The sequence below is a fragment of the Mesoplodon bidens genome (genome assembly GCF_964165515.1).
Source record: "Mesoplodon bidens genome assembly, chromosome: 7".
NCBI lineage: Eukaryota > Metazoa > Chordata > Mammalia > Artiodactyla > Ziphiidae > Mesoplodon > Mesoplodon bidens.
Window position 1 is genome coordinate 50,812,953 of NC_138164.1, and position 26,554 is coordinate 50,839,506.

At 36.4% G+C, this 26,554-nt stretch overlaps 1 protein-coding gene across 2 annotated transcripts in view; it reads right to left on the reverse strand.

The window, feature by feature from the left end:
* FAR1 (fatty acyl-CoA reductase 1) overlaps positions 1-26,554 on the reverse strand; it is a 71,522-nt gene that overhangs the window by 19,423 nt on the left and 25,545 nt on the right. For both annotated transcript variants that reach the window (XM_081240483.1, XM_081240482.1), the window contains 3 exons: positions 17,475-17,670; positions 7,069-7,244; positions 7-186 (listed from right to left, as the gene is read on the reverse strand). In XM_081240483.1, coding sequence (XP_081096609.1) covers positions 7-186; positions 7,069-7,244; positions 17,475-17,663 — 545 coding nt within the window. In that variant the 5' untranslated portion in view covers positions 17,664-17,670. Of the gene's footprint in view, positions 1-6; positions 187-7,068; positions 7,245-17,474; positions 17,671-26,554 lie in introns of those variants that run through there.

A 26,554-nucleotide genomic window follows, 5' to 3' on the forward strand; every position in this document is an offset into this window, starting at 1 on the left:
ACGTACTCTAAAGAATCAATCAGCTTCTTGGGATCCACAGGGGGTGGATAGACTACTTCATCAATATGCTTTCGATTGCAGTAGGCATATGCCGTTGATACATGCATGAACACTTCCAGATTCTTCATCTGTTGTGCAAGCAGAATAAGCTGTCGTGTAGCAATCACATTTAACTGAACAGCATCTCTGTAAAAGAAAAAGTGACAATAAAAAATTGGGAAGCTGTGTCATTTTTTCACCTGTTAAAAAAATCTTATTTCCATTTTAGAGCATCAGAGACAGAAAGGGACAAAGAGGTTTTTGTTTCTTTACAACTGATCCCTTAGCTCAGATTTTGTGTGTTATTTCAACATGAAGTACAACCATTCTATCAGTTGTGTTTAAATTTTTTCTGATTATAAAATAAACTTCATATTAGGATTGTAAAAATAAAAGCACAAATTAAAAATTTTAAATTACCCAGAAGTAGACACAGATCATTTCAGTCTTTGGCTTTTATGCATACATTTTTGAAGTCATTTTAGACTTCTTTTGTCTCTTAATTTTTGAAAGCATACTGTTTTATGAATGGCTATACCACCAGAAGAAGTAAGAATCATTAAGTAATTTTAAAATGCTATGGTAGAGTCATCAATAAGGGTAAAACAGTCAAAGAAAACTCAAAAACATTAAATTATATTAACATATAATCAAGTAAAAGTATGCTGACTTCTCTCTTTGTAGCAATTAACCCAAACACCTTTTTGAGACTACCTTACAAAATGCAAAGGGGTGTTATAATACATTTGTTACAAGAGGCAAATGCAAGACCCCAAGATGATCTATATATTCCCTTCTTGAAATTTATTTGAGGTAAATAATTTCACAAATGCAAAAGTATATATGCCAAAAAATAATCGATGAAGCATCATCTAGTAATAGCAAAAGCCTAGAGAGCCCAAATATTCACTGTGAAATGGTATAATAAAGTAGGTATCTCATCACAATGAAAGAATACAGCCATTAAAATAATTGACAACTATAAAAACATGGAAAATCTGTGTGAATAATATTTTTTAAATATATAGATTATGAAGTGAAACAGGATTAAAAACAAGACTCTGGAATAAGACCTGGGTTCAAACCCTGGTTTAGCCTGCCTATCAGCTAGGATTAGGTGACCTTATAAAGTCATTCAAGCACTCAGGCCTCAATTTCTTCATCTGTAAAGGAGAATACGTAATGGAGACTAACTACTAAGATTTGTATAAAGTTAAATTAAACAAAACAGCTTGCAAGTATTCAGCATTATTCTTAACATAGTCCCAAAATAGGCATTCAATAAATATTACTTAAGGGGTGGATAGTTTTTGCTTTCTATTATACTTTTGTTTATAACTTACTTGAAGGAAAAAAAAGTTGAAATACCCAAAACCAGTAATACTGTGAAAAAACTGGCAAAGTAATACACTGTTGGTGACACTATAAACTGATACAACTGATCTGAAAGAGACTAGGTCAAAGTACCAGGAATTACAGAAATGACAGAGTTATTAATCTAGTTAACCCACTGAAATTAACTGAGAGGAAAAACTTGTTCTAACCGTAATTTTTCAAACAGAAAGAAATTAAGATTCCCTAAATTTGTTTTTTGGGTTTTTTGGTTGTGTTTTTGCTTTTGTTTTTTAATTGAAGTATACTTGATTTACAACGTTGTGTTAGCTTCTGGTGTACAGCAAAGTGATTCAGTTATACATATATATTCTTCTTCATATTCTTTTCCATTATGGTTTATTACAGGATATTAAATATAGTTCCCGGTGTATACATTAGGACCTTGTTGTTTATCCATTCTATCTATAATAATTTGCATCTTCTAGTCCCTAACTCCCAATCCAACCCTCCCCCGCCCCACCCCTTGGCAACCACAAGTCTGTTCTCTACGTCTGTGAGTCAGTTTGTTTTGTAGATAAGTTCATTTGTGTCATATTTTAGATTCTTCATATAAGTGATATCATATGGTATTTGTCTTTCTCTTTCTGACTTACTTCATGTAATATGATAATCTCTAGGTCCATCCATGTAGTTGCAAATGGTGTTATTTCATTCTTTTTCATGGTTGAGTAATATCTGTGTGTGTGTATGCACGCACGCACGCACACGCACACACACACACACACACACACCACCACCACCACATCTTCTCTATCCATTCATCTGTTGATGGACAGTTAGGTTGTTTCCATGTCTTGGCTATTGTAAATAGTGCTGCTATGAACACAGGGTTGCACATATCTTTTTGAATTATAGTTTTGTCCAGATATATGTGCCCAGGAGTGGGATTGCTGGACCATATGGCAACTCTATTTTGAGTTTTTGAGGAACCTGCATATTGTTCTCCATAGAAATTGGCTGCACCAATTTACATTCCCACTAACAGTGTAGGAGGGTTCCCTTTTCTCCACACCCTCAGAAAAATTCCCTATATTTGCTATACTAAGTGAACATGACATAAATTACAGTATAGTAACATGATGAAATATCATCACATCATGAAAATTATAACTATGAAAAAGTTAGAAATATGGCAATTGTTTCAGTAAGTAAAATTACAAATTCTATGTTTACGTTTTATGGAAAACAACATATTTTCAAAGACAGACCACAAGAAAAATTTTTTTTTAATAAAAATAGTTTTGAGTACTTTCCGAAATTCTTACATTTTCAGTATTTAAGAAGAAAAAAATCCAACTGTTCTTTTAAAAGGCCAGGATATGTCACAGATAGAATCTGGTCTACTTGACTGTAAAGTAGTTCTTTGATGCGTATCACATTTGCAAAACAGTGGGAATGGGGAGGGTACTGTTTTGGAAAAGGTATACAGAGAATATCCTGTTACAGGTTTCTGAGGACAGAACAACAAGTTCTGGGTCACTAGGAATAAGAAATAATTCATGAGAGGAAAAACTCTTCGGACTTATTTTTTCTTTTAATTTAATATTATCTGAGAACCTACGAAAACATACTAAAAGGAAAAAACATTTTTAATGGACTAATTGGGTTGGGATCTTAAAAACATGAGTATATCTTTTTCCTTCCTTATCTCAACTGAGGGAGGAAAATCTATTTAAATAGATATCCAGCAAAAAAAGACGCTTCACAGAGAGGATACTGTCCACTAGACTATAAGGCAATGTGCTATTTTCTTTTGCATTTGCAAAACAATAGCGGTAGGGAGAGCGATGTTTTGGGAACAGAACACAAAGGATATTTTGTTACAGGTTCCTGAGGATGGTGACAGAATTTCTGGGTCACTGAAAATAAGGAATAACTTGAGAGAGGAAGCACTCCTGAGCTTTGCCTACTCACCTCTTCCCATCCATCCACACCTGCCAGCGCAAACCTGAAGGCATTTTGTGCCCATGTAAATAACTCTTAGTATCTCTGCCAGGCTAGTATCCTCACTGTTTTACTACCATCCAATTTGTACACCTTGAACTTTAGGCTGAGACCCTGACATGTTAGATCTGAAAGCATTTAGTAGTACCAAACAAACATAAAGTTCTCACTATGTTTTGGTTATGGGGATTCATAAACTCATCTTATATAACACTGGCTTTTGGGGGGGAGAGCAAAAATGAACAAATCTTTGTAATTATGGTCCATCACTAATGTAGACATAGAAACCACTTTAATAAAGGAAAAAGCTCAACTTGAACTGCCAATAAATTTTCTTATTCACCTGTCTTCTATTGACATATTGGGCTGTTCAAAATCTATGCTGATAACACTTCTAAGACCTTAAACCAGAGATCATGCTTTGCTTGACAGACCTGTGAGCTTATTAAAAATGCAGATGGCTGGACCTCATCTTCAGACACTTTTTAATGTGTCTTAAATCACATCTTTTTTTTTTTTTTTTTTTTTTTTGCGGTACGCGGGCCTCTCACTGTTGTGGCCTCTCCCGTTGCGGAGCACAGGCTCTGGACGTGCAGGCGCCACGGCATGTGGGATCTTCCCGGACCGGGGCATGAACCCGTGTCCCCTGCATCGGCAGGCGGACTCCCAACCACTGCGCCAGCACGGAAGCCCTTAAATCACATCTTATATAAGCTCCCCAGGCCATTCTGATCTCTCCCTCATCACTCCCTTCCCCACCTCTGAGAAAATACTACCTACATGAGATCTCATCACTATACTGCTGCTGATTTTTTTTTAACTTAATGAAGATATAGAAACAGATGTCTATTAAGGGGACAATTAATCAATCAGGGTAGGGGATCCAGTCATTTGTAATTTAAATCACACCCTAGGCTCTTATTAAAAATGAGGATTCCTGGGTATTATCTCAAAACTAGAGGGTCTGAATTTGGCAAATACAGTCCAAGACTATGCATTTTTAACACATTTTCCAGTAATCCTTAAGATTCATAATACACTCTAAAGTTTGAGAATCCATGCCCTTAGGCTCAACAGTTTCTCGATCTTTTCTAAATCATCTATCTTTACTTCCACTCCTTTCTGAACACCTACTCTCATATTCATACCCTGGGCCCTCTCACCCAAAATTGCTCTAGCTCTAAAATCTCATACTATGAATTTTCCCCAGACCACACTATCTGTCCTCCCATGTCTGCCCGTAAGCCTGTTTTCTGTCCTTATCATGGTCTTTAGTATCCTGATACTTCTTTACTCTCAAATCCAATGGCCCTGTTCTACCTTCACTTTCCTTACTAAGAGATACCATACCTATGGTCAACTATTTAAGTAACTCCCTTTATTATCCTCAATATCACTCTCTCCTCATCTTTTGTCAGTATTTCTTTATAATTCCTAATCTTGATATCCATTTTTTCCCACTTCAAGATTTATAGACCACCATATCTGAAAATAAATGAGTTCTGTCGCCTCTCAACTCTCACAGCACTTTAATGTATGCTCTTCAGTAACTCCACATTTTCTATCCTATTTTATGGTTATTTAAGTATATTCCATTTCCTCTAATAGACAATATGGACTTTGCAAATAGGATCTGTGTACAATTTATTTTGATTTCTCCCAAAATACAGAGTATAATGTTGGGGGTAAAATCTGGATTTTCTTGTCCTGGCAGTAAAGGCTCTGAACCATTTTTTATTTGTGGGCTAACTTAAAAAGTGGTTATAAAGAATAATTGTTTTGTAAGTAGTTATTATATGTCAACTTACAGTATTTTAGAATGTATCACCACTTAGACATCAATATCCATTAAAACTGCTCCACAGAAAACAATAATTTCAACTAATGACTAGGATTAGGTCAGTAAATATGCATGCCCTGACAAGGAAGAGAAGAACAATAAATTTTCTTGTTCACCTGTCTACCTCCTTCCACTATGGTATCTCTAGTGAAAGAAGAAAGAATAATAATAAAAAGATTTCCCTTTTGTTAATGGTAACCTTGCTTACCCTGAGGGGAAGAGAAAGAGGAGAGAACATTCCCCAAAAGTATTACACTTTGGTCCTCCTCATAAGGTTACTTGGATGAGTTTCACCCTAATGAATGTTGCCTGTTTGCAAAACAATTTCCCCTTCAAAAGCATCTGATTTTCCCTTTGAGGACTATACCATAATTATCAGGTATCTATATACCTTTTTCCTTGAAAACAGTTTCATAAGGCTATGTGAACTCTTTCTTTTGGTTATGAAAAAAATGAAAGCTAGAACTACAGGGAAAAATACCAGTTAGATGGACTATTTCATATTAAAAACCTACCTATAATCGCACTATCCAAATATAATAACTGGCCAATATTAAAAGATATGTATATAAATACACATCTATGTACACACATATTTTATGAAAATGAGATTATACTATAGTTCTAATAAGATTCTTTTGTCACTTTTGAATCCTGAACACATAACTGCTGCATAAAAAGAACTAAAATGTTAATAAATTATTACCACCAGATAATAAAGGATAAAGTCAAGATTAGAACTAAGGTATGTAATTCCAAAGCTCACGCCCTCTCCATTATACAGTGCTGCCTCAGCTTCCTCAAGTATAAAATGGATTTGACCATTACATTACATTGGGTAACATTAAGCATGGAATGAAATAATGAGCGAGAAAACACCCTGAAACTATAAAGCATTGTTAGAGGAATCTAAGGGACTATTACAGTGTCCTTACCTGCAATATAGGCAAAACTCACTGTAATGCTTTGGCACTGAACTGTCATGTTGTACACTGTCGATTAAGGTTTATACTTCTATACTTAGACAATATGGGGGATAATCTCAAAACCCTTTATAATCATAATTGAACTTAAAAACATTTTAAGGAGGCCTTCAAGCAATTATGAAACCTAAAGAAGTGTGCACCATTTTAATTGATATAAGACCATACAATTAGATTAACATTATAAAACTGTATACAAAATCAAAAAATGCTCTGAATTAAGCACCATTATTTGAAATGTGTATTTGTTAGATTTTTAAAAACATAGTGACCATTTTAAATGTTATTTTTTTCTTGAAATAGGGCATTTTGAAGGAAGTCCAAACCGTTTCTAAAGTAAACCTATATCCAATGTACCCTGCCCTTAACACTGATACCAAAGTTTTAAAACAAAAACAGGGTATGACTTCAATGTATAAGCCATTTCATCTTACTCTGCAAAACCTGAGCCTAACTTTTTAAAATTTTCAGATGAATATGTGTGAAGTAGACAAAGCTGCTGAGGTATACACTTCTGAAAGAATGGAGGGCAGAGGAAATAAACACTATTAGTTGTTAAGACTAATACTCCTGCCCAAGGTAAACTTCTCTTTCTTCTACTCCACACTTCCCATTTCTTGCCTCCTCCCTGCCCCATATATAAATTCATGGCAACTTCTAATAAACATATACTAGCTATCTGATGTTTTTAAACTGTTAAGAAGAGAAAGAAAATCCTTTTAATACTCTGTAGGACACGGAATGCTACAATTAACAGAGAGCAAACATTTTCAAAACATTTTCAAATGACTTGACTAAAAAGTAGAATTCAAATTAGATCTTTTAACTGTGCTGCAGTTCAAATATCATATAAATACCTTTACTTACCTCAAATTTTCATTAAACCTTACTGTAGCTGCACAGTGGAATATAATATTGGTAGACTCTATGATGATCTCTTTATCTTCTTCACTAAGAGCCAGTTTAGGTTGGGTGAGTTCACTGTTGACTGCTATAATTTTCTCCCTAAAATCTGGATTTTCATCTCTCAATCTGTCAAAAAGCTATCAAAGGGGAAAAACATTTTAGGGCAGTATTTTTCAACTTTCTAAAACCCATCATCACCACCTTTTCCTCCCCCAAGGATCACTATTTTTTAAATTTCAACTACGTGAATCCTAAGGTTGCTTAAATTGCTATCATTCTGCATGAAAAACACTCTATGGGGTCCACACTATTATCCCTATTTTATAGATGAGGAATCTGAGACACAGAGAGGTTAAGTAACTTGCCAAAGGACACAGGGCTGGTAGCTTGCAGAGTTAAATTTTAACTGTCCATGCCTTTGTTGATTAGATTACCTCTCAGAATAGACATAAGCAGCACAGACATCAGAACAATGTTTAAAATGATCATTCAGGGACTTTCTGGTGGCGCAGCAGTTAAGAATCTGCCTGCCAATGCAGGGCACACAGGTTCGATCCCTGGTCTGGGAAGATCCCACATACTGCGGAGCAACTAAGCCTGTGCATCACAACCACTGAGCCTGCACTCTAGAGCCTGCGATCCACAACTACTGAGCCTGTGTGCCACAACTACTGAAGCCTGCGCACCTAGAGCCCGTGCTCTGCAACAAGAAAAGCCACCGCAATGAGAAGCCCGTGCACCTCAATGAAGAGTAGCCCCCGCTCTCCACAACTAGAGAAAGCCTGATAAACTTGAGATATACATATAGGATTCTAACTTGAAAATAGAAAATTCAGTATTCCTTAAGTATACTCAAAGGAATAAATTTAACTAGAGAATCAGATCCCAAAATGGTTACGGTATAAAGGTACATTCAATTGTGAGTCAAATTTAATTTTTTATCCCAGATTTTATAGAGGAACACTGATGTCACCTCTGGATCACTGTTCTATTACACCCTGACTCTCCACTCCATTGGAAGTCCATATTTGTAGCTTAAGCAGAGATTCTGAAATCTGGGGAAAAAAGTCTATAAAACATATATGGTACTCGCTTTCACCTTCCCAGGTGACTTTTAGTAAGTAACAGTCTTCCCCTCCACCACTGCTAGCTAGTGACTTCAATATTATTGTTTTCTTATATTAATTAATAAAATATTTACTAAGCATTTCAGATGAACTAAGTACCTTCTAGACACTGAGAAAACAAGAATTATGACCTTTGCCTCAGGCTATTTAGAGTCTAATAGGAAAAATGAGACAAGTAAACAGAGAGTTAAAATATAATGTTATAAATAATAAAATCGGGATAATATAAGTGTTATGAGACTGTACAGGAGCAACATCTAGCCCTGATAGTTGGGAAGGACCTGAGATTACAAAGTAGAAGAATAGTGTTTCAGGTAGAGAAAGTAGCATGTACAACCACCTAGAAGTAACAGAGCATTAATGTTTGGGAAATTTAAAAAACTCAGTAAGACTTGGCCAATGACTGGACGAGGGATAAGGAATATAAACTCCACGTGGACAGGGACTAGGTCTATTTTGCTCAGAACAAAGGCCCTAGATAACAGAGTGCCTGGCAAGACACTGACATGATAAACATTTGTTAAATGAATAAACTCATTAGGTGGAAAACACTGGAAGAGAAAGAAATACAGCTATAGAGATATGAGTTCAGTTTTGTGAATGTTGAGTATAAAGTGCCAATGAGAACACCCCAGAAGACTGGTCTAGTAGAGATAACTGGTTCTGTGGGTCCTGAGTTCAGGGAAGAAAGAGCCAGACTACTGATATAGATTTTATTAACCACACAGGTAGCCCTGGGAGAATATCACCCAGGTAGCAACAGTGATGAGCACCCAAGGTCCAGACTATATGAAGCTTTTTCCAAATCTAATTTAAAATACAACCTTTCACCTCACACAAAACACAAGGTGCTGAGTAATTACCTAACTGGACCTAGTAAGAAGAGATCAAGGCCTAGGACAGAATTCTGAAGAATATTTAAGGGGCTAGCGGAGAAAAACGAGCCTGAGGAATGACCAGAAAAGTACTTTTAACACACTGAATTCAGATTTTTTCATTCTCCTAGACTGCCAATGACCTTTTATTCCCCTTCATATCAGATATCTCCACCACTACCACCAATACATGATCACGCTGCTTCACAAGTTACATCTCAAATGTGATGCTCTTCCCTTCTTTAGCTACCATCTCTTTATTCAATACCATCTTTTCCAAAGTTTTTAATCCACTGGTACCCCAATTAGTTCCTACTTTACTAAGTCTACTAATGCCCTCTTTAATGTATTTTATTCCCTTTCCAGAATTTATTTCATGGTCAACTATTTGCACTCCTTGCCAGCAATGAGGTTTACCTTCCCAGAGACATTCCTGTAAATCAGTGGTTCTCAAGTTGGGGCAATTTTAGCCCCCAGGGAACATTTGGTGATGTCTGAAGACATTTTTCTTTGTCAGAACTGGGATGGTGAGGAGAGGGAGCTGCTGGCATTTAGTGGGTAGAGGCCAGGAATGCTGACCACCCTACAATGCATAGGACAGCTCCCCATAACAAAGAATTATCTGGCCCAAAATGTGAATAGTGCTGAAGTTGAGAAATTCTGCTATAAGACAATGTCCCACTATAGTATATGCTCTATGCCTATGCTCTTTTATTCCTGTTTCAAAATCATAGAATGCTCTACCTAAAAGTTTCTTAACAACTTTAAGTGTACATATTCACTGCTACTTGATATAAAAAGAACTCATTTTATTGATTCACCAGAAATGCTATACATAAGTGGGAATGAATGGCCCTAGGAGTAAGTGGTGGGATGTGCCGGGGGGAATTAAAAGCATAAGATAAAATGACAAAATTTTATAGAGTATTTTAGCCAAATATTTATTTAGACAAATACTTGGGGATAAGGCATTTTTATATTGAAAATAATGGCCATATGTTTAGACTAAACTATAAAAGTTCAATGAAATTTCAGGCTTTCAGTAGAAGATAATCATTTTCTTTACAAATCAGACTTACTGGTGAGGAAAAATTTTAGAAGCATTACCCTGGAGACCCCAGAGAAGACGCCCAACTCTTTCACATTTTACTTAGGTCCTCAGTTCCAACCAAGACATCAGCTTCAATAATTGCTCCTATCCAATCCTCTTAACACCTCTACACTCTCTCTTCCTTCCATCCTCCCTCTTAAAAACTCTCTAGACTGCAGGCTCCATTAAGGCAGGGACTCTTTTTTTTTTTTTTTTCCTTATTAATGTAATCACTTTATTATTTTAGATTGAAAAAATTTATTATGTATAACTTGATTTGCTCATTATACTATCACACTTGGTATTTTATACTTAAAGTGGAGTTGATTAAACATTTTATTTTATTTTATTTTATTTTTTACTTTTTTTTATTAGTTTCTGCTTTATAACAAAGTGAATCAGTCATACATATACATCTGTTCCCACATCCCTTCCCTCATGCATAGGGACTCTTATTTATTCCTGAATTCAACCCCTTACATCAAGTCAAGTGCCCAGCACTGAGTAGGCACAATAAATGTTTTCTGAAAAATAAAAAATGAATAAGAATAAATAACCTCTCACTAGGGGGAAGGAGGGTGTTGGGAATTACAATATACCAATTACAAGTGGTTCATGATAAAATGCCAAGATGAGTAAACAAAGGGCAGAGATGGCAGCAAAACACACATGCAGGCATTATTACTTAAAATAGGCCTTGTGGTCTGATAGCCCCCTTGATGACTCCCTTCTCACAGGTTTTCAGGGAAGCAAAGAATTCCAAAAGGATTTGGCAAAAAATCAGAAAGAGGAAAAAGAAGAGAGACTAACATACACTATCTGAGTAGTTAAGCAGTTTAGGGATAACTTCTAAATTTTGGAGAAAGGATTTTACATCCTACAGTTAAATAAAAATAAAAGCAACATATTAAGTATCTGCTGCATGATGTCAAAGAAAAGCTACTGTGACATGACAATTAGTTCTAATCCAAAGAACTATCACAAAGGTATACGAAGTTCATTCAAAGTAAAAAGTCTGGTCAGTTGTTATGTAAGGATTTGCTAATTTTTTTGTTTTTTCCAACAGGACTATAAGAATTTAGATAGACAAATGAGCATCATTTTCTTCCAAACAAAAATAATAATGCTATCATTGACATTTCTTTGGAGGGATATGCCTATAGAGTCAGAGCCCTTGCAAAACTGAGCTCACAGCTTTCTAATCACTTTTGTTTCTGACTCCAATTTTATTCTCTGAATCTTTACTGCCAAGCTTGGGTTCAAATTAATTTTGGATGTCTGCAAAAGTCAACTCTCTCCTTAAAGCATGAACATTTGCCCCTATTCAGTATATCCATTAGAATGTGCCAGTAGGCTGTCCCCACATGGTCTAAGCAACACTGTACACTCTGAATCAGCACCAGTTCTCAAAGTGTGGAAGATCCTAGGAGTCCCTGAGACTCCTACTTAGGGAGTTCACAAAGTCAAAACTATTTTCATAATAAAAGTAAAACATGATTTGCATTTTTCACTTTCATTCTCTCACAAGTATAGAGAGGAATTTTCCAAAGCTACATGTGTAATGACATCATCACTCTCGATGGCTCATGGAATGTATGCTTGTATGTATATTCTTTTACTTTCTCAATTTTCTCAGTCTCAAAATTTCTCAATTTTAAATGGGACCTAATGAAACTTAAAAGCTTTTGCACAGCAAAGGAAACCATAAACAAGACAAAAAGACAACCCTCAGAATGGGAGAAAATATTTGGAAATGAAGCAACTGACAAAGGATTAATCTCCAAAATTTACAAGCAGCTCATGCAACTCAATATCAAAAAAAAAAAAAAAACAACCCAATCCAAAAATGGGCAGAAGACCTAAATAGACATTTCTCCAAAGAAGATACACAGATTGCCAACAAACACATGAAAGGATGCTTAACATCACTAATCATTAGAGAAATGCAAATCAAAAGTACAATGAGGTATCACCTCACACCAGTCAGAATGGCCATCATCAAAAAATCTACAAACAATAAATGCTGGAGGGTGTGGAGAAAAGGGAATCCTCTTGCACTGTTGGTGGGAATGTAAATTGATACAGCCACTATGGGGAACAGTATGGAGGTTCCTTAAAAAACTAAAAATAGAACTACCATATGGCCTAGCAATCCCACTACTGGGCATATACCCTGAAAAAACCATAATTCAAAAAGGGGCATGTACCACAATGTTCACTGCAGTTCTATTTACAATAGCCAGGACATGGAAGGAACCAAGGTGTCCATCGACAGATGAATGGATAAAGAATTGGCACATATATACAATGGAATATTACTCAGCCATAAAAAGAAACAAAACTGAGTTATCTGTAGTGAGGTGGATGGACCTAGAGTCTGTCATACAGAGTGAAGGAAGTCAGAAAGAGAAAAATAAATACCATATGCTAACACATATATATGGAATCTAAAGGAAAAAAATGGCTCTGAAGAACCTAGGGGCAGGACAGGAATAAAGACTCAGATGTAGAGAATGGACTTGAGCACAAGGGGAGGGGGAAGGGTAAGCTGGGACAAAGTGAGCGAGTGGCATGGACTTACATATACTAACAAAGGTAAAATAGATAACTAGTGGGAAGCAGCCCATAGCACAGGGAAATCAGCTCGGTGCTTTGTGACCACCTAGAGGGGTGGGATAGGGAGGGTGGTAGGGAGATGCAAGAGGGAGGAGATACGGGGATATATGTATATGTATAGCTATTTCACTTTGTTATAAAGCATTAACTAACACACCATTGTAAAGCAATTATACTCCAATAAAGATGCTAAAAAAAAGAAAGAAAAGAGGAAACTAGAAGAGGAATACAGCATAAAGCTTACTTTGATAAATCTATACACAGAAAAAGATGGGTGAAGAGCTGAACTGGGGAAGCATAGATCATACCTACAGTGTGAATACCTGACTGTTTGGAAAATTGTTCTTGTTAAATAACTCTCAGCACTCGATGAATGATCTAGCAATCCAGTATAAAATAATATTAATATTAATATTGCACTACAATTATCATAAGTACTAAATCACTATCATTGCTATTACTGCTTCTATCATGTTTTGAGTTTTTACTATGGCCCAGGCTTTGTGCAAAATGTTTTAAATAGTAGTATCTTATTTGAATCAATCATTCAACATGTATTTAACACGTGGTCTGTGTAAGGTATTGTTTAAGTCTCAAAACTTTATAAAGAGGTGTTACGGACTGAAAAAAAAATTCTCAATTTTAATCTCTACTACGATAAACATCAATAAGATATTTGAAATAAAACCTCACAAAAACAAAATCTCTTTGAAGTCCTCAATAATTTTTAAGAGTGTAAAGGGGTCCAGAGATCAAATGAGAATCACTGCCTTAAATAAACAGAATCTTTCAACCTATTTGGATGATATGAAAAAATATAGCCATAAAGTAATAATATCAGTCTGCAATACACTGCAGTCAATATACATTATCAAATAATTTGCTCAAGAGTTTTAATTAAAAGTCACTTGAAAAAAAGCTATAAATTATATCATGTTTTTAAAAAAGTCCTTATACTAGGCTACCAAATAGTTTTAGTTTTAAAATGATATTGAATACAGTTTAGTTGATCTTCCCAGTTCTCAGGAAAAACTGAAAATGACCTTTTGTCAAATGACCTTTGTACCTACCACACTTTAAGATGGCAAATTCTTCAAGCATAGTTATTATGTAGCTAGATTTTACGGTAGTAAATACTGAAATATTAACTCACATCTTTTTTTTATTGTCTCTAAAGAATTTAGAAACAATAATGAAAATGACTAAAACTTGTCTTTTTTTTTTTTTTTTTTGTGGCCATGCCACATGGCACCCGGGATCTTAGTTCCCCGACTAGGGATCGAACCCATGCCCCCTCCAGTGGAAGCAAAGAGTCTTAACCAATGGATCGCCAGGGAAGTCCCTTGTCTTTTTTTTTAATTGAGATAACTAACACTGGTTTATAACATCATATAAGTTCCACGATTAGGACATTATATTTTGACTCCTATATACACTATAGCACGCTCACCAACAAAAGTTTAGTTTCCATCTGTCACCATACAGTTGACCCCCTTTACCCATTTCACCCTACCCCCAACCCCCTTTCTCTCTGGTAATCACTACTCTGTTCTCTGTTTTCACGTTTAACCCACATCTTACTTTAAAAAATAAGTACATAGAAAGTTCATGTGATAATTCCTTAATCTAAGAGTTTAAAGTTAATACTAGCTACATTTTTCTCATGTGTAACTATAAATATTTGTTTGAAGCCCTCTTCCTCAAGTCAAACAAGCAAAAATTTAAAAGAATAATTAACAATTTCAATTGTATTTTAAAAGGCAAAAACCTCACTTGGGGAGAGGCAGAGTGTTAGGAGGAATACTCCAGCACTTAGTATTTACTTTACATGCCTTATACAGAGTCCAGTAAAGCAAACACCACAGCTTGCTCTGACACTCTTCCAACCTGCCAAGCAGTTCTCAGAGCCTTTGCCCGTGCTGTTCCCTCTACCTTTAACACTCTTCCTCCACGTACCACATGGATTCTTCCTCACTTCATCATTCAGGTCTCTGACCAAACGTCACCTCAGAGAGAACTTTTTCTGAACATTGTATCTAAAGCAGCACCTCCGTCACTTTCAATCCCCCTTTTCTGCTTTACTTTTAAACAGCACGTGCCACTATTCAACATGTTATATAGTTGTTAACTTGTCTCCCTAACTAGAATGTAAATTCCAAATACTGGGATTTTGTTTTCTTCACTGCCGTATCTCTAGTAACCTGAACAGCTTCTAGTATATAGCAGGACTCACGTCTTTGTGGAAGGGAGGGCAAATGGGAAGAACAACAAGTGCACGAGAGTTTGGGGCAATGGGAAGAACGTTACTAGAGTATAACTACCCTTGTGAGCTATACTGTCACTGAGTAGCCCTCAAAGAAGTAGATTTGTTTAAAAAAGTAATTCAGAGAAAAGAAGTTTTTCTAGTTGAAGTAAAGATTATTTAAAGTTTTCATGTGGGGACAAACTCAATAAACAGTGGGACAAAAGTAAATATTATTTTTATTCTTTAATGCCCTATTAATAGTTTCAAACAATTTATTTTTAAAAGTAAAAACAAATATTAATTTACACCTCACTGTTAAAACCCTGTGGGTCTAGGATTACCTCTTAATGGGGAGGAGGGGGAATACAAACAAGAAAAATGTGGATGCTTCACAAAAGAGAGTTTATCTTTCTGAACCAAAATTATATTTGAATGGAAATCATTCTCAAACAACGTAACATCTTAGTAAAGAAAACATTCTAAATATAGTTTAACCTTTTCTTAATTTATCCCAAGTCACTGTAGTGAATATTGGTGATTGTATTTTATTATAACACTGTAATGTTAAGAAAATTAAAAGTTATATTTAAACCCTCCCACACTTCTGTACAGGTCTTATTGTGTATCTTCTCTTTTTCTCTTAATTGTTTTTCTGTTATCATACTTTATCACTCCTAGGAGATAAGCTTCCCACTACTGCCCTAACCCATAAACTGACTCTTATTCCTTCTGGTGTTAACCTCTGTTATTCGCTGCCCTTCACGTACTTCTCTTTTGCTTTTGTCATCTTCTCTTTTAATTTTTGTAAACTTGGGCACTAAGCTTTTTGCCATTGGCTTCGGGAAATTAAGCTATTTTTACTCAGTGTGTACCAGCTACAATATTTACAAGTAGTAAGGTATCCAACTCTCAAGATTACTTTTTCCATTTTATCACAAAGCGTTCCATCATCTCTGCCTTACTTTCTTATCTATTGGGGAAGTAATGCTATAAAGTAGAAAGGGATTTGTTATCAACTCATCTGCGTTATATCCGACATCTATTACCTACACAACTTCAGATAAAATAACCACCTCTGAGACTCATTGTCCATATTTGTAAAATGGGGTATATCAACATCTGTCCCTACCAGAGCATGAGCTCTGGGTTCAATCGTCAGAGTTCACAGACATTGGCTCTAACACTAACTATATGACCTTGTAGAATGGGAATAAGACCAGTACTTACCTTGAAGAGTTCCTGTGATAATTAAATACATACAAGGTGCTTTGCACACAGTGCCTGGCACAACTTAAGCACTCAATAAATGTCAGCCACTATTAACTATGGATTTCTACTGAAAGATCAAAACAGGCTGGAATACAAATCATGTCTAATAAATTATTTATTAACTCTAGAGAACTGTTAATCTATAATTAATCAACATATCTTTTGATACTTTTCAGCAATTCTTTCACTGCTCAGAGTAACTCAGAAGTTTCTAGTTTTGGTCTTTTTTGTTTTTTTATACATAAGTCACAGCTGCCCTAGAAGGTTAAAAGGTACCAGATACCTACCTAATAACTAAAAAATTACATAGCTACTATACCAAACTTACTAACAATGAATATCAGATAAATTCTAAAGCTTATAACTGTGAAATAATTTTACTCCAGCTCATTTCCATTTTTTCTTAGCCATATTTTACTAAAGGTTCAAATGTATGACATACTCTTGTGTTCTATATAACCCCTCTGTCACCATGTTCTTATTTGTCAAATGGGAATATGTGATTTTGCTACTTCCTAATACTTTTGTGGGGAGCTATTAGTGCTTACAATTTTTTTTTTTTTTTTTTTTGCGTTACGTGGGCCTCTCACTGTTGTGGCCTCTCCCGTTGTGGAGCACAGGCTCCAGACGCGCAGGCTCAGCGGCCATGGCTCACGGGCCCAGCCGCTCCGCGGCATGTGGGATCTTCCCGGACTGGGGCACGAACCTGTGTCCCCTGCATCGGCAGGCAGACTCTCAACCACTGCGCCACCCGGGAAGCCCGCTTACAAATTTTTAACTGTTATCAAAGCACTGTGTCTCACAGCATAGTAGGAGTTAGAAACTAACTCATTATTATTATTCTGAAACTATTTAAACATCTAGTAATTACAAATAACCTGCCTCAAATATTCTAAAAACACATTAAGCCTTTATCATAAAGGTAATTTAGAACTTGTTATATAATTTTGTTCATCATAGAAGAAAGCTTTTTTCTCCTACTGATCACAGTCATATTCAGTTTACTGCCATTCTTATAGGATTTTTTTTTTACCAATTTTTTTCAGGATACTTAAGAAATATACTAAGCTGATGATGATTACAATAATTACATGCACAAACACACACTTTTTTCTCTCTTCCAAATGATCATTTTCCATACTTACCTTGCCACTAATGACTTCTTCTACTCGCTCCTGGGATGTCTGTCCAGCTTTCTGCCTCACCAAAACATACACTGAATTCACCTTAGGACAAGACCTCAGCAACTTTTCCAGAAGTACCTTCCCTAGGAAACCAGTAGCTCCAGTGAGGAGGACATTCTTGCCTTCATAGTATTCTGGGATTGAAACCATTCTGATCCTAAAGAAAATATGACAAATAAGCATCACTTCAAAGATTTATGCTCATTGTTACATACTGAAAATCTCTTGGTATTCAAATAAGTATTTTAAAGGACAGGCAAAAATCAAAGTTCAGCGTTAACACAAAAGGGGACATTAACGTTTGGCTCATTGTAGTAAGGTGGAAAGTACAATGAACTGCAACACTGGCTTCTAATCCCTGATTTTACCTGGACCACCTCGGACAAGTCACTCACCTTCTCTGGGCCTGGGTTTCTTTAGTACACTTTGTACCAAGTGACCTCTAAAAATTCCTTCAGCAATAAGAATCCAAATCTTCACTTAAACCTCAGTTAAACCCCAAACATGAATAAGTGGTGTTTCTCTGTCTCCAAAAGTATTTATAACACCAAATAGAGGTCAGCAGCAAGACTCAATTGCCTAGCTTGTATAACATGGTGAGGTGTCATATTCACCTATCATCACCAGTTGAAACAAGAGGTAACACCAAGTCCTTTCTTTTACATGTCTGTAGTGACAATATATTCAAAAGGTACTTAAATCTCCCTTTTAAAAAAGTCATAGTAAGAAATATATAGACTGACTTATCCTCCCTACCCAAGTTCCACTGAAACAGCAGAAAAGAGAGTATTCTAACAGAATGAACACACAAAAGAACCATGATGAGTAGAAAAAACAAGATGCAGAGGGACTCATGCAGTATGTCACTATTCAAGGCTCAAACACATTCAAAATGATGCTATTTATTGTTCAGAAATGCATACACATGATAATATTAATAAATGCATTAGAGTATAATACAATCAGAGAAGAGAATAAGAAGCTTCAATTGTACTTATGTTTTGTTTAAGCTAAGGAGTAGATACCTGTATTTTATATCTAAATTTTTCATAATAATAAAAAGTTAAATTCGTAACAATCTGAAAACCCATTAACAAGCAAAAAGAAAAGAAGGAAGGAAGGTAGGAATGAAGGCAAGAAAAAAATAATTTCCACAAGAAATAGATGAGACTAAATTGATAGAGAAGCCATAGCATAAGAAATAACAACCTAAGCAAAACAAACATAGAAAAGCACCATAAGGAGGCAAGAGCTGTCCCAACCCCCTAAATAGAAAACACCAAATTCAGGATCAAGAAGCTGAATAAAAGTGTAGGGAAATTAAGGTAACTAAAGGTTGCTCACAGAACAGCAGAGCCACTCCTGACAGTCTTACTTCCTGTATAAACTTTGGCCCCCAGGCTTAGTATCCAGATCTGCTGAGAACATCCAGCATGGGTGCTAAGGACAAAAGAGAAGTAGGGCTGAATTTGAGGTTGCTCTGTACATCCACAAATGGAGGTGGGGCACTGGGAGAAAGGAAACAAAAACAACCAAAAGAAAAAAAGTCTTCAGAGCACTTGTGCCCCAGAAATAAATTTTAGGTCCTCAGATTATCTGGCTGCTACTGGCCCTTAAAACAAACTCGTACAGAGCTCTCAGTAATTCCACTTGGAGAAAAGATCTCTTGGAAAATCAGGCTTCAGAAAACTGAGAGGAAGGCAGTATCAGCTACTAAAACCAATCATACTAGTCCTTCATAAATATGGATAACTAAGGATCATGATATATTTAAGAAATATCTACAAAATTAAGAAGGACCAAAATGAAAAGCAACAGAACCAATCACAAAGAAAACTAAGGTAATCAAAAATTTACAGGAAACTTAAATTCTAATAAATACCCTCCAAGTCATTCACAAGAATATTGCATCCATCGAGTAAACTACTACGAAAAAGGAACAGAGAATAAGAAACCATTGGAGATGGAGCTCTGCCCACCACAGCAACAGCCAGCTCTACCCACCACCAGTCCCTCCTATCAGGTAACTTGCACAAGTCTCTTAGATAGCCTCATCCACCAGAGGGCAGACAGCAGAAGCAAGAAGAATTACAATTCTGCAGCCTCTGGAACAAAAACAACATTCACAGAAAGATAGACAAGATGAAAAGGCAGAGGGCTATGTAGCAGATGAAGGAACAAGATAAAACCCCAGAAAAACAACTAAATGAAGTGGAGATAGGCAACCTTCCAGAAAAAGAATTCAGAAAAATGACAGTGAAGATGATCCAGGACCTCGCAAAAAGAATGGAGGCAAAGATCAAGAAGATGCAAGAAATGTTTAACAAAGACCTAGAAGAATTAAAGAACAAACAAACAGAGATGAACAACACAATAACTCAAATGAAAAACACACTAGAAGGAATCAATAGCAGAATAACTGAGGCAGAAGAACGGATGAGTGACCTGGAAGACAGAATGGTGGAATTCACTGCTGCAGAACAGAATAAAGAAGAAAGAATGAAAAGAAATGAAGACAGCCTAAGAGACCTCTGGGACATTAAACACAAGAACGTTCGCATTATAGGGGTCCCAGAAGAAGAGAGAGAGAAAGGACCTGAGAAAATATTTGAAGAGATTATAGGCGAAAACTTCCCTAACATGGCAAAGGAAATAGCCACCAATGTCCAGGAAGCACAGATAGTCCCATACAGGATAAACCCAAGGAGAAACACACTGAGACACACAGTAATCAAACTGGCAAAAATTAAAGACAAAAGAAAATTATTGAAAGCAGCAAGGGAAAAACAACAAATAACATACAAGGGAACTCCCATAAGGTTAACAGCTGATCTCTCAGCAGAAACTCTACAAGCCAGAAGGGAGTGCAATGGCATATTTAAAGTAACAAAAGGGAAGAACCTACAACCAAGATGACTCTACCCGGCAAGGATCTCACTCAGATTCGATGGAGAAATCAAAAGCTTTACAGACAAGCAAAAACTAAGAGAATTCAGCACCACCAAACCAGCTCTACAACAAATGCTAAAGGAACTTCTCTAAGTGGGAAACACAAGAGAAGAAAAGGACCTACAAAAACAAACCCAAAACAATTAAGAAAATGGTAATAGGAATGTATCTATTGATAATTACCTTGAACGTGAACGGATTAAATGCTCCAACCAAAAGACACAGGCTTGCTGAATAGATACAAAAACAAGACCCATATATATGCTGTCTACAAGAGACCCACTTCAGACCTAGGGACACATACAGACTGAATGTGAGGGGATGGAAAAAGATATTCCATGCATATGGAAATCAAAAGAAAGCTGGAGTGGCAAAACTTATATCAGACAAAATAGACTTTAAAATAAAGAATGTTACAAGACACAAGGAAGGACACTACATAAGGATCAAGGGATCAATCCAAGAAGAAGACATAACAATTATAAATATATATGCACCCAACATAGGAGCACCTCAATACATAAGGCAACTGCTAACAGCTATAAAAGAATAAATCGGGGCTTCCTTGGTGGTACAGTGGTTGAGAGTCCGCCTGCCGATGCAGGGGACACGGGTTCGTGCCCCAGTCCGGGAAGATCCCACATGCCGCGGAGCGGCTGGGCCCGTGAGCCATGGCCACTGAGCCTGCGCGTCTGGAGCCTGTGCTCCGCAATGGGAGAGGCCACAACAGTGAGAGGCACATGTACCGCAAAAAAAAAAAAAAAAAGAATAAAACGACAGTAACACAGTAATAGTGGGGGACTTTAACACCTCACTGACATCAATGGACAGATCATCCAAACAGAAATTAATAAGGGAACACAACCTTTAAATGACACAATAGACCAGATAGAATTAACTGATATCTATAGGACATTCCATCCAAAATCAGCAGATTACACTTTCTTCTCAAGTGCGCACAGAACATTCTCCAGGATAGGTCACGTCTTGAGTCACAAATCAAGCCTCAGTAAATTTAAGAAAATTCAAATCATATCAAGCATCTTTTCTGACCACAACGCTATGGGATTAGAAAGCAATTACAGGGAAAAAAACGTAAAAAACACAAACACATGGATTGATTTGCGTATACTGAAGAATCCTTGCATCCCTGGGATAAATCCCACTTGATCATGGTGTATGATCCTCTTAATAGGTTGTTGCAGTCTGTTTGCTAGTATTTTGTTGAGGACATTTGCATCTATATTCATCAGTGATATGGGTCTGTAATTTTCTTTTTTGTAGTACCTTTGTCTGGTTTTGGTATCAGGGTGATGGTGGCCTCATAGAATGAGTTTGGGCATGTTCCTTCCTCTGCAATTTTTTGGAAGAGTTTGAGAAGGATGGGTGGTAGCTCTTCTCTAAATGTGTGACAGAATTCCCCTTGAAGCCATCTGGTCCTGGACTTTTGTTTGTTGGAAGATTTTTAATCAGTTTCAATTTCAGTGCTTGTGATTGGTCTGTTCATACTCTGACAAAACAATATGTTACAAAATGACCAAGAGATCACTGAAGAAATCAAAGAGGAAATCAAAAAAATACCTAGAGACAAAAGACAATGAAAACACAATGATCCAAAATCTATGGGATGCAGCAGAAGCAGTTCTAAGAGGGAAGTTTATAGCAATACAAGTCTACCTCAAGAAACAAGAAAAATCTCAAACAATCTAACCTTATGCCTAGAGGAACTAGAGAAAGAAGAACAAACAAAACCCAAAGTTAGCAGAAGGAAAGAAATCATAAAGATTGGAGAAGAAATAAATGAAATAGAAACAAAGAAGACAATAGCAAAGATCAACAAAGCTACAAGCTGGTTCTTTGAGAAGATAAACAAAATTGATAAACCATTAGCCAGACTCATCATGAAAAAGAAGGAGAGGACTCAAATCAATAAAATTAGAAATGAAAAAGGAGAAGTTAAAACAGACACCGCAGAAGTACAAAGCATCCTAAGATACTACTACAAACAACTCTATGCCAATAAAATGGACAACCTGGAAGAAATGGACAAATTCTTAGAAAGCTATAACCTTCCAAGACTGAACCAGCAAGAAATAGAAAATATGAACAGACCAATCACAAGCACTGAAATTGAAACTGTGATTAAAAATCTTCCAACAAACAAAAGTCCAGGACCAGATGGCTTCAAGGGGAATTCTACCAAACATTTAGAGAAGAGCTACCACCCATCCTTCTCAAACTCTTTCAAAAAACTGCAGAGGAAGAAACATGCCCAAACTCATTCTATGAGGCCACCATCACCCTGATACCAAAACCAGACAAAGATACTACAAAAAAAGAAAATTACAGACCAATATCACTGACGAATATAGATGCAAAAATCCTCAACAAAATACTAGCAAGCAGAATCCAACAACACATTTAAAGGATCATACACCATGATCAAGTGGGATTTATCCCACGGATGCAAGGATTCTTCAATATATGTAAATCAATCAATGTGATACACCATATTATCAAATTGAAGAATAAAAACCATATGATCATCTCAATAGATGTAGAAAAAGCTTTTGACAAAACTCAACACGTATTTATGATAAAAACTCTCCAGAAAGTAGGCATAGAGGGAACCTACCTCAACATAATAAAGGCCATATATGACAAACCCAGAGCAAACATCATTCTCAATGGTGGAAAACTGAAGGCATTTCCTCTAAGATCAGGAACAAGATAAGGATGTCCACTCTCACCACTATTATTCAACATAGTCTTGGAAGTCCTAGCCACGGCAATCAGAGAAGAAAAAGAAATAAAAGGAATACAAATTGGAATAGAAGAAGTAAAACTGTCACTGTTTGCAGATGACATGATACTATACATACAGAACCCTAAAGATGCCACCAGAAACACTATATATACAGAATCCTAAAGATGCCACCAGAAAGCTACTAGAGCTAATCAATGAATTTGGTCAAGTTGCAGGATACAAAATTAATGCACAGAAATCTCTTGCATTCCTATACGCTAATGATGAAAAATCTGAAAGAGAAATTAAGGAAACACTCCCATTTACCATTGCAACAAAAAGAATAAAATACCTAGGAATAAACCTACCTAGGGAGACAGAAGACCCGTAGGCAGAAAACAATATGACACTGATGAAAGAAATTAATGATACAAACAGATGGAGAGATATACCATGCTCTTGGATTGGAAGAATCAATACTGTGAAAATGACTATACTACCCAAAGCAATCTACAGATTCAATGCAATCCCTATCAAATTACCAGCGGCATTTTTTACATAACTGGAACAACAAATCTTAAAATTTGTATGGAGACACAAAAGACCCCGAATAGCCAAAGCAATCTTCAGGGAGAAAAATGGAGCTGGAGGAATCAGACTCCCTGACTTCAGACTATACTACAAAGCTACAGTAATCAAGACAATATGATGGTACTGGCACAAAAACAGAAATATAGATCAATGGAACAGGACAGAAAGCCCAGAGGTAAACCCACACACCTATGGTCAACTAATCGGTGACAAAGGAGGCAAGGATATACAATGGAGAAAAGACAGTCTCTTCAATAAGTGGTGCTGGGAAAACTGGACAGCTACATGTAAAAGAATGAAATTAGAACACTCCCTAACACCATACACAAAAATAAACTCAAAATGGATTAGAGACCTAAATGTAAGGCCAGACACTACAAGACTCTTTGAGGAAAATATAGGAAGAACACTCTTGGACATAAATCACAGTGAGACGTTTTTTGATCGACCTCTTAGAGTAATGGAAATAAAAACAAAAATAAACAAATGGGACCTAATGAAACATAAAAGCTTTTGCAAAGCAAAGGAAACTACAAACAAGATGAAAAGACAACCCTCAGAATGGGAGAAAAATATTTGCAAACGAATCAACTGACAAAGGATTAATCTCCAAAATATATAAACAGCTCATGCAGCTCGATATTAAAAAAACAAACAACCCAATCCAAAAATGGGCAGAAGACCTAAATAGACATTTCTGCAAAGAAGACATACAGATGGCCAAGAAGCACATGAAAAGCGGCTCTACGTCACTAATTATTAGAGAAATGCAAATCAAAAGTACAATGAGGTATCACCTCACGCCAGTTAGAAGGGGCATCATCAGGAAATCTACAAACAACAAATGCTGGAGAGGGTGTGGAGAAAAGGGAACCCTCTTGCACTGTTGGTGGGAATGTAAATTGATACCGCCACTATAGAGAACTGTATGGAGGTTCCTTAAAAAACTAAAAATAGAATTATCATATGACCCAGCAATACCACTACCTGGCATATACTCAGAGGAAACCATAATTCAAAAAGACACATGCACATCAATGTTCACTGAAGCACTATTTACTATAGCCAGGTCATGGAAGCAACCTAAATGCCCATCAACAGACAAGTGGATAAAGAAGATGTGGTACATACATACAATGGAATATTACTCAGCCGTAAAAAGGAAAGAAATTGGGTCATCTGTAGAGACATGGATGAATATAGAGACTGTCATACAGAGTGAAGTAAGTCAGGAAAAGAAAAAAAAATATCGTGCATTAACACATATATGTGGAACCTAGAAAAATGGTACAGATGAACCGGTTTGCAGGTCAGAAATTGAGACACAGATGTAGAGAACAAACATATGGACACCAAGGGGGGAAAGCGGCAGGGGGGTGAGGGGGGTGTGATGAATTGGGAGATTGGGATTGACATATATACACTAATATGTATAAAATGGATAACTACTAAGAACCTGCTGTATAAAAAAATAAATAAAATTAAAAAATTAAAAAAAAAGAAAGCACTGGAAATCAGAAATGCAACTGTACATAGAAAATTCAATCAATACATAAGTAAACTATTAGAATTACCAAGTGAATTTGAGAACTAGATACAAGGTTTATACAGAAAAAAAAACAAATGTATTTCTATACACCACCAACACACAAGAAAAAAAGTTAAAAAAAAAACTATACCACTTATAATACCATCCAAAACACCAAAAGATTATGGAAAATATCAAGTATCAATTGATGAGGATGCAGAGAAACTGGAACTCATGCACACTGCTGATAGGAATGAAAAATGATTCAGCTGCTGTGGGAAAGTTTGGCAGTTCCTCAAAAAGTTAAACAAAAAACTATCATATGACCCTGCAATTCTGCTCCTAGGTATACACCCCAAAAGATCTGCAGATAGGTACTCAAAAAGTACACATACACACTTGTTTATAGCAGCAGTGTTTACAACAGCCAAATAGTACAAACAGCCCAAAAGTCCATCAACAAATGAATGGATCAACAAACCATGGTATATATAGTGGAATATTATTCAGTCATAATAAGGAATGAAGTACTGACACGTACTACAATGGGGGATGAACCTCAAAAACATACTAAGTTTAAAAAATCAGATATAGAAGATCACAGACTATACGATTTCATTTATATGAAATATCCAGAATAAATAAATCCATAGAGACAATGCAGACTGGTGGCTGGCAGGAGCTGAAGAGTGGAGAGAGTGGGCAGTGGAGGAAAACTGCTTCAGGAGCTTTACTTTGGAGTGAAGGAATTCTGGAACTAGACAGAGGTGGCAGCTGCACAACATTGTGAATGTAGCAAATGTTATTGAATTTTTCACTTTAAAATGATTAATTTTATATTATGTGAATTTCACCTCAACGAATTTTTGGGGGGGTGCTGAGTTGGGTCTTTGTTGCGGTACACGGGCTTCTCATTGCGGTGGCTTCTCTTGTTGCAGAGCACAGGCTCTAGGCACATGGGTTTCAGTAGCTGTGGCTCACGGATTCTAGAGCACAGGCTCAGTAGTTGTGGTGCACAGGCTTAACTGCTCCGTGGCATGTGGCATCTTCCCAGGTCAGGGCTCGAACCCGTGTCCCCTGCATTGGCAGGCGGATTCTTAACCACTGCACCACCAGGGAAGCCCCTGAATTATTTTTTTTTTGAGAACACCAAAAATTAGAAATAAATGTAAAAGATACTAATGGAAAACTACAAAACACTGATAGAAATCAAACAATACTTAAATA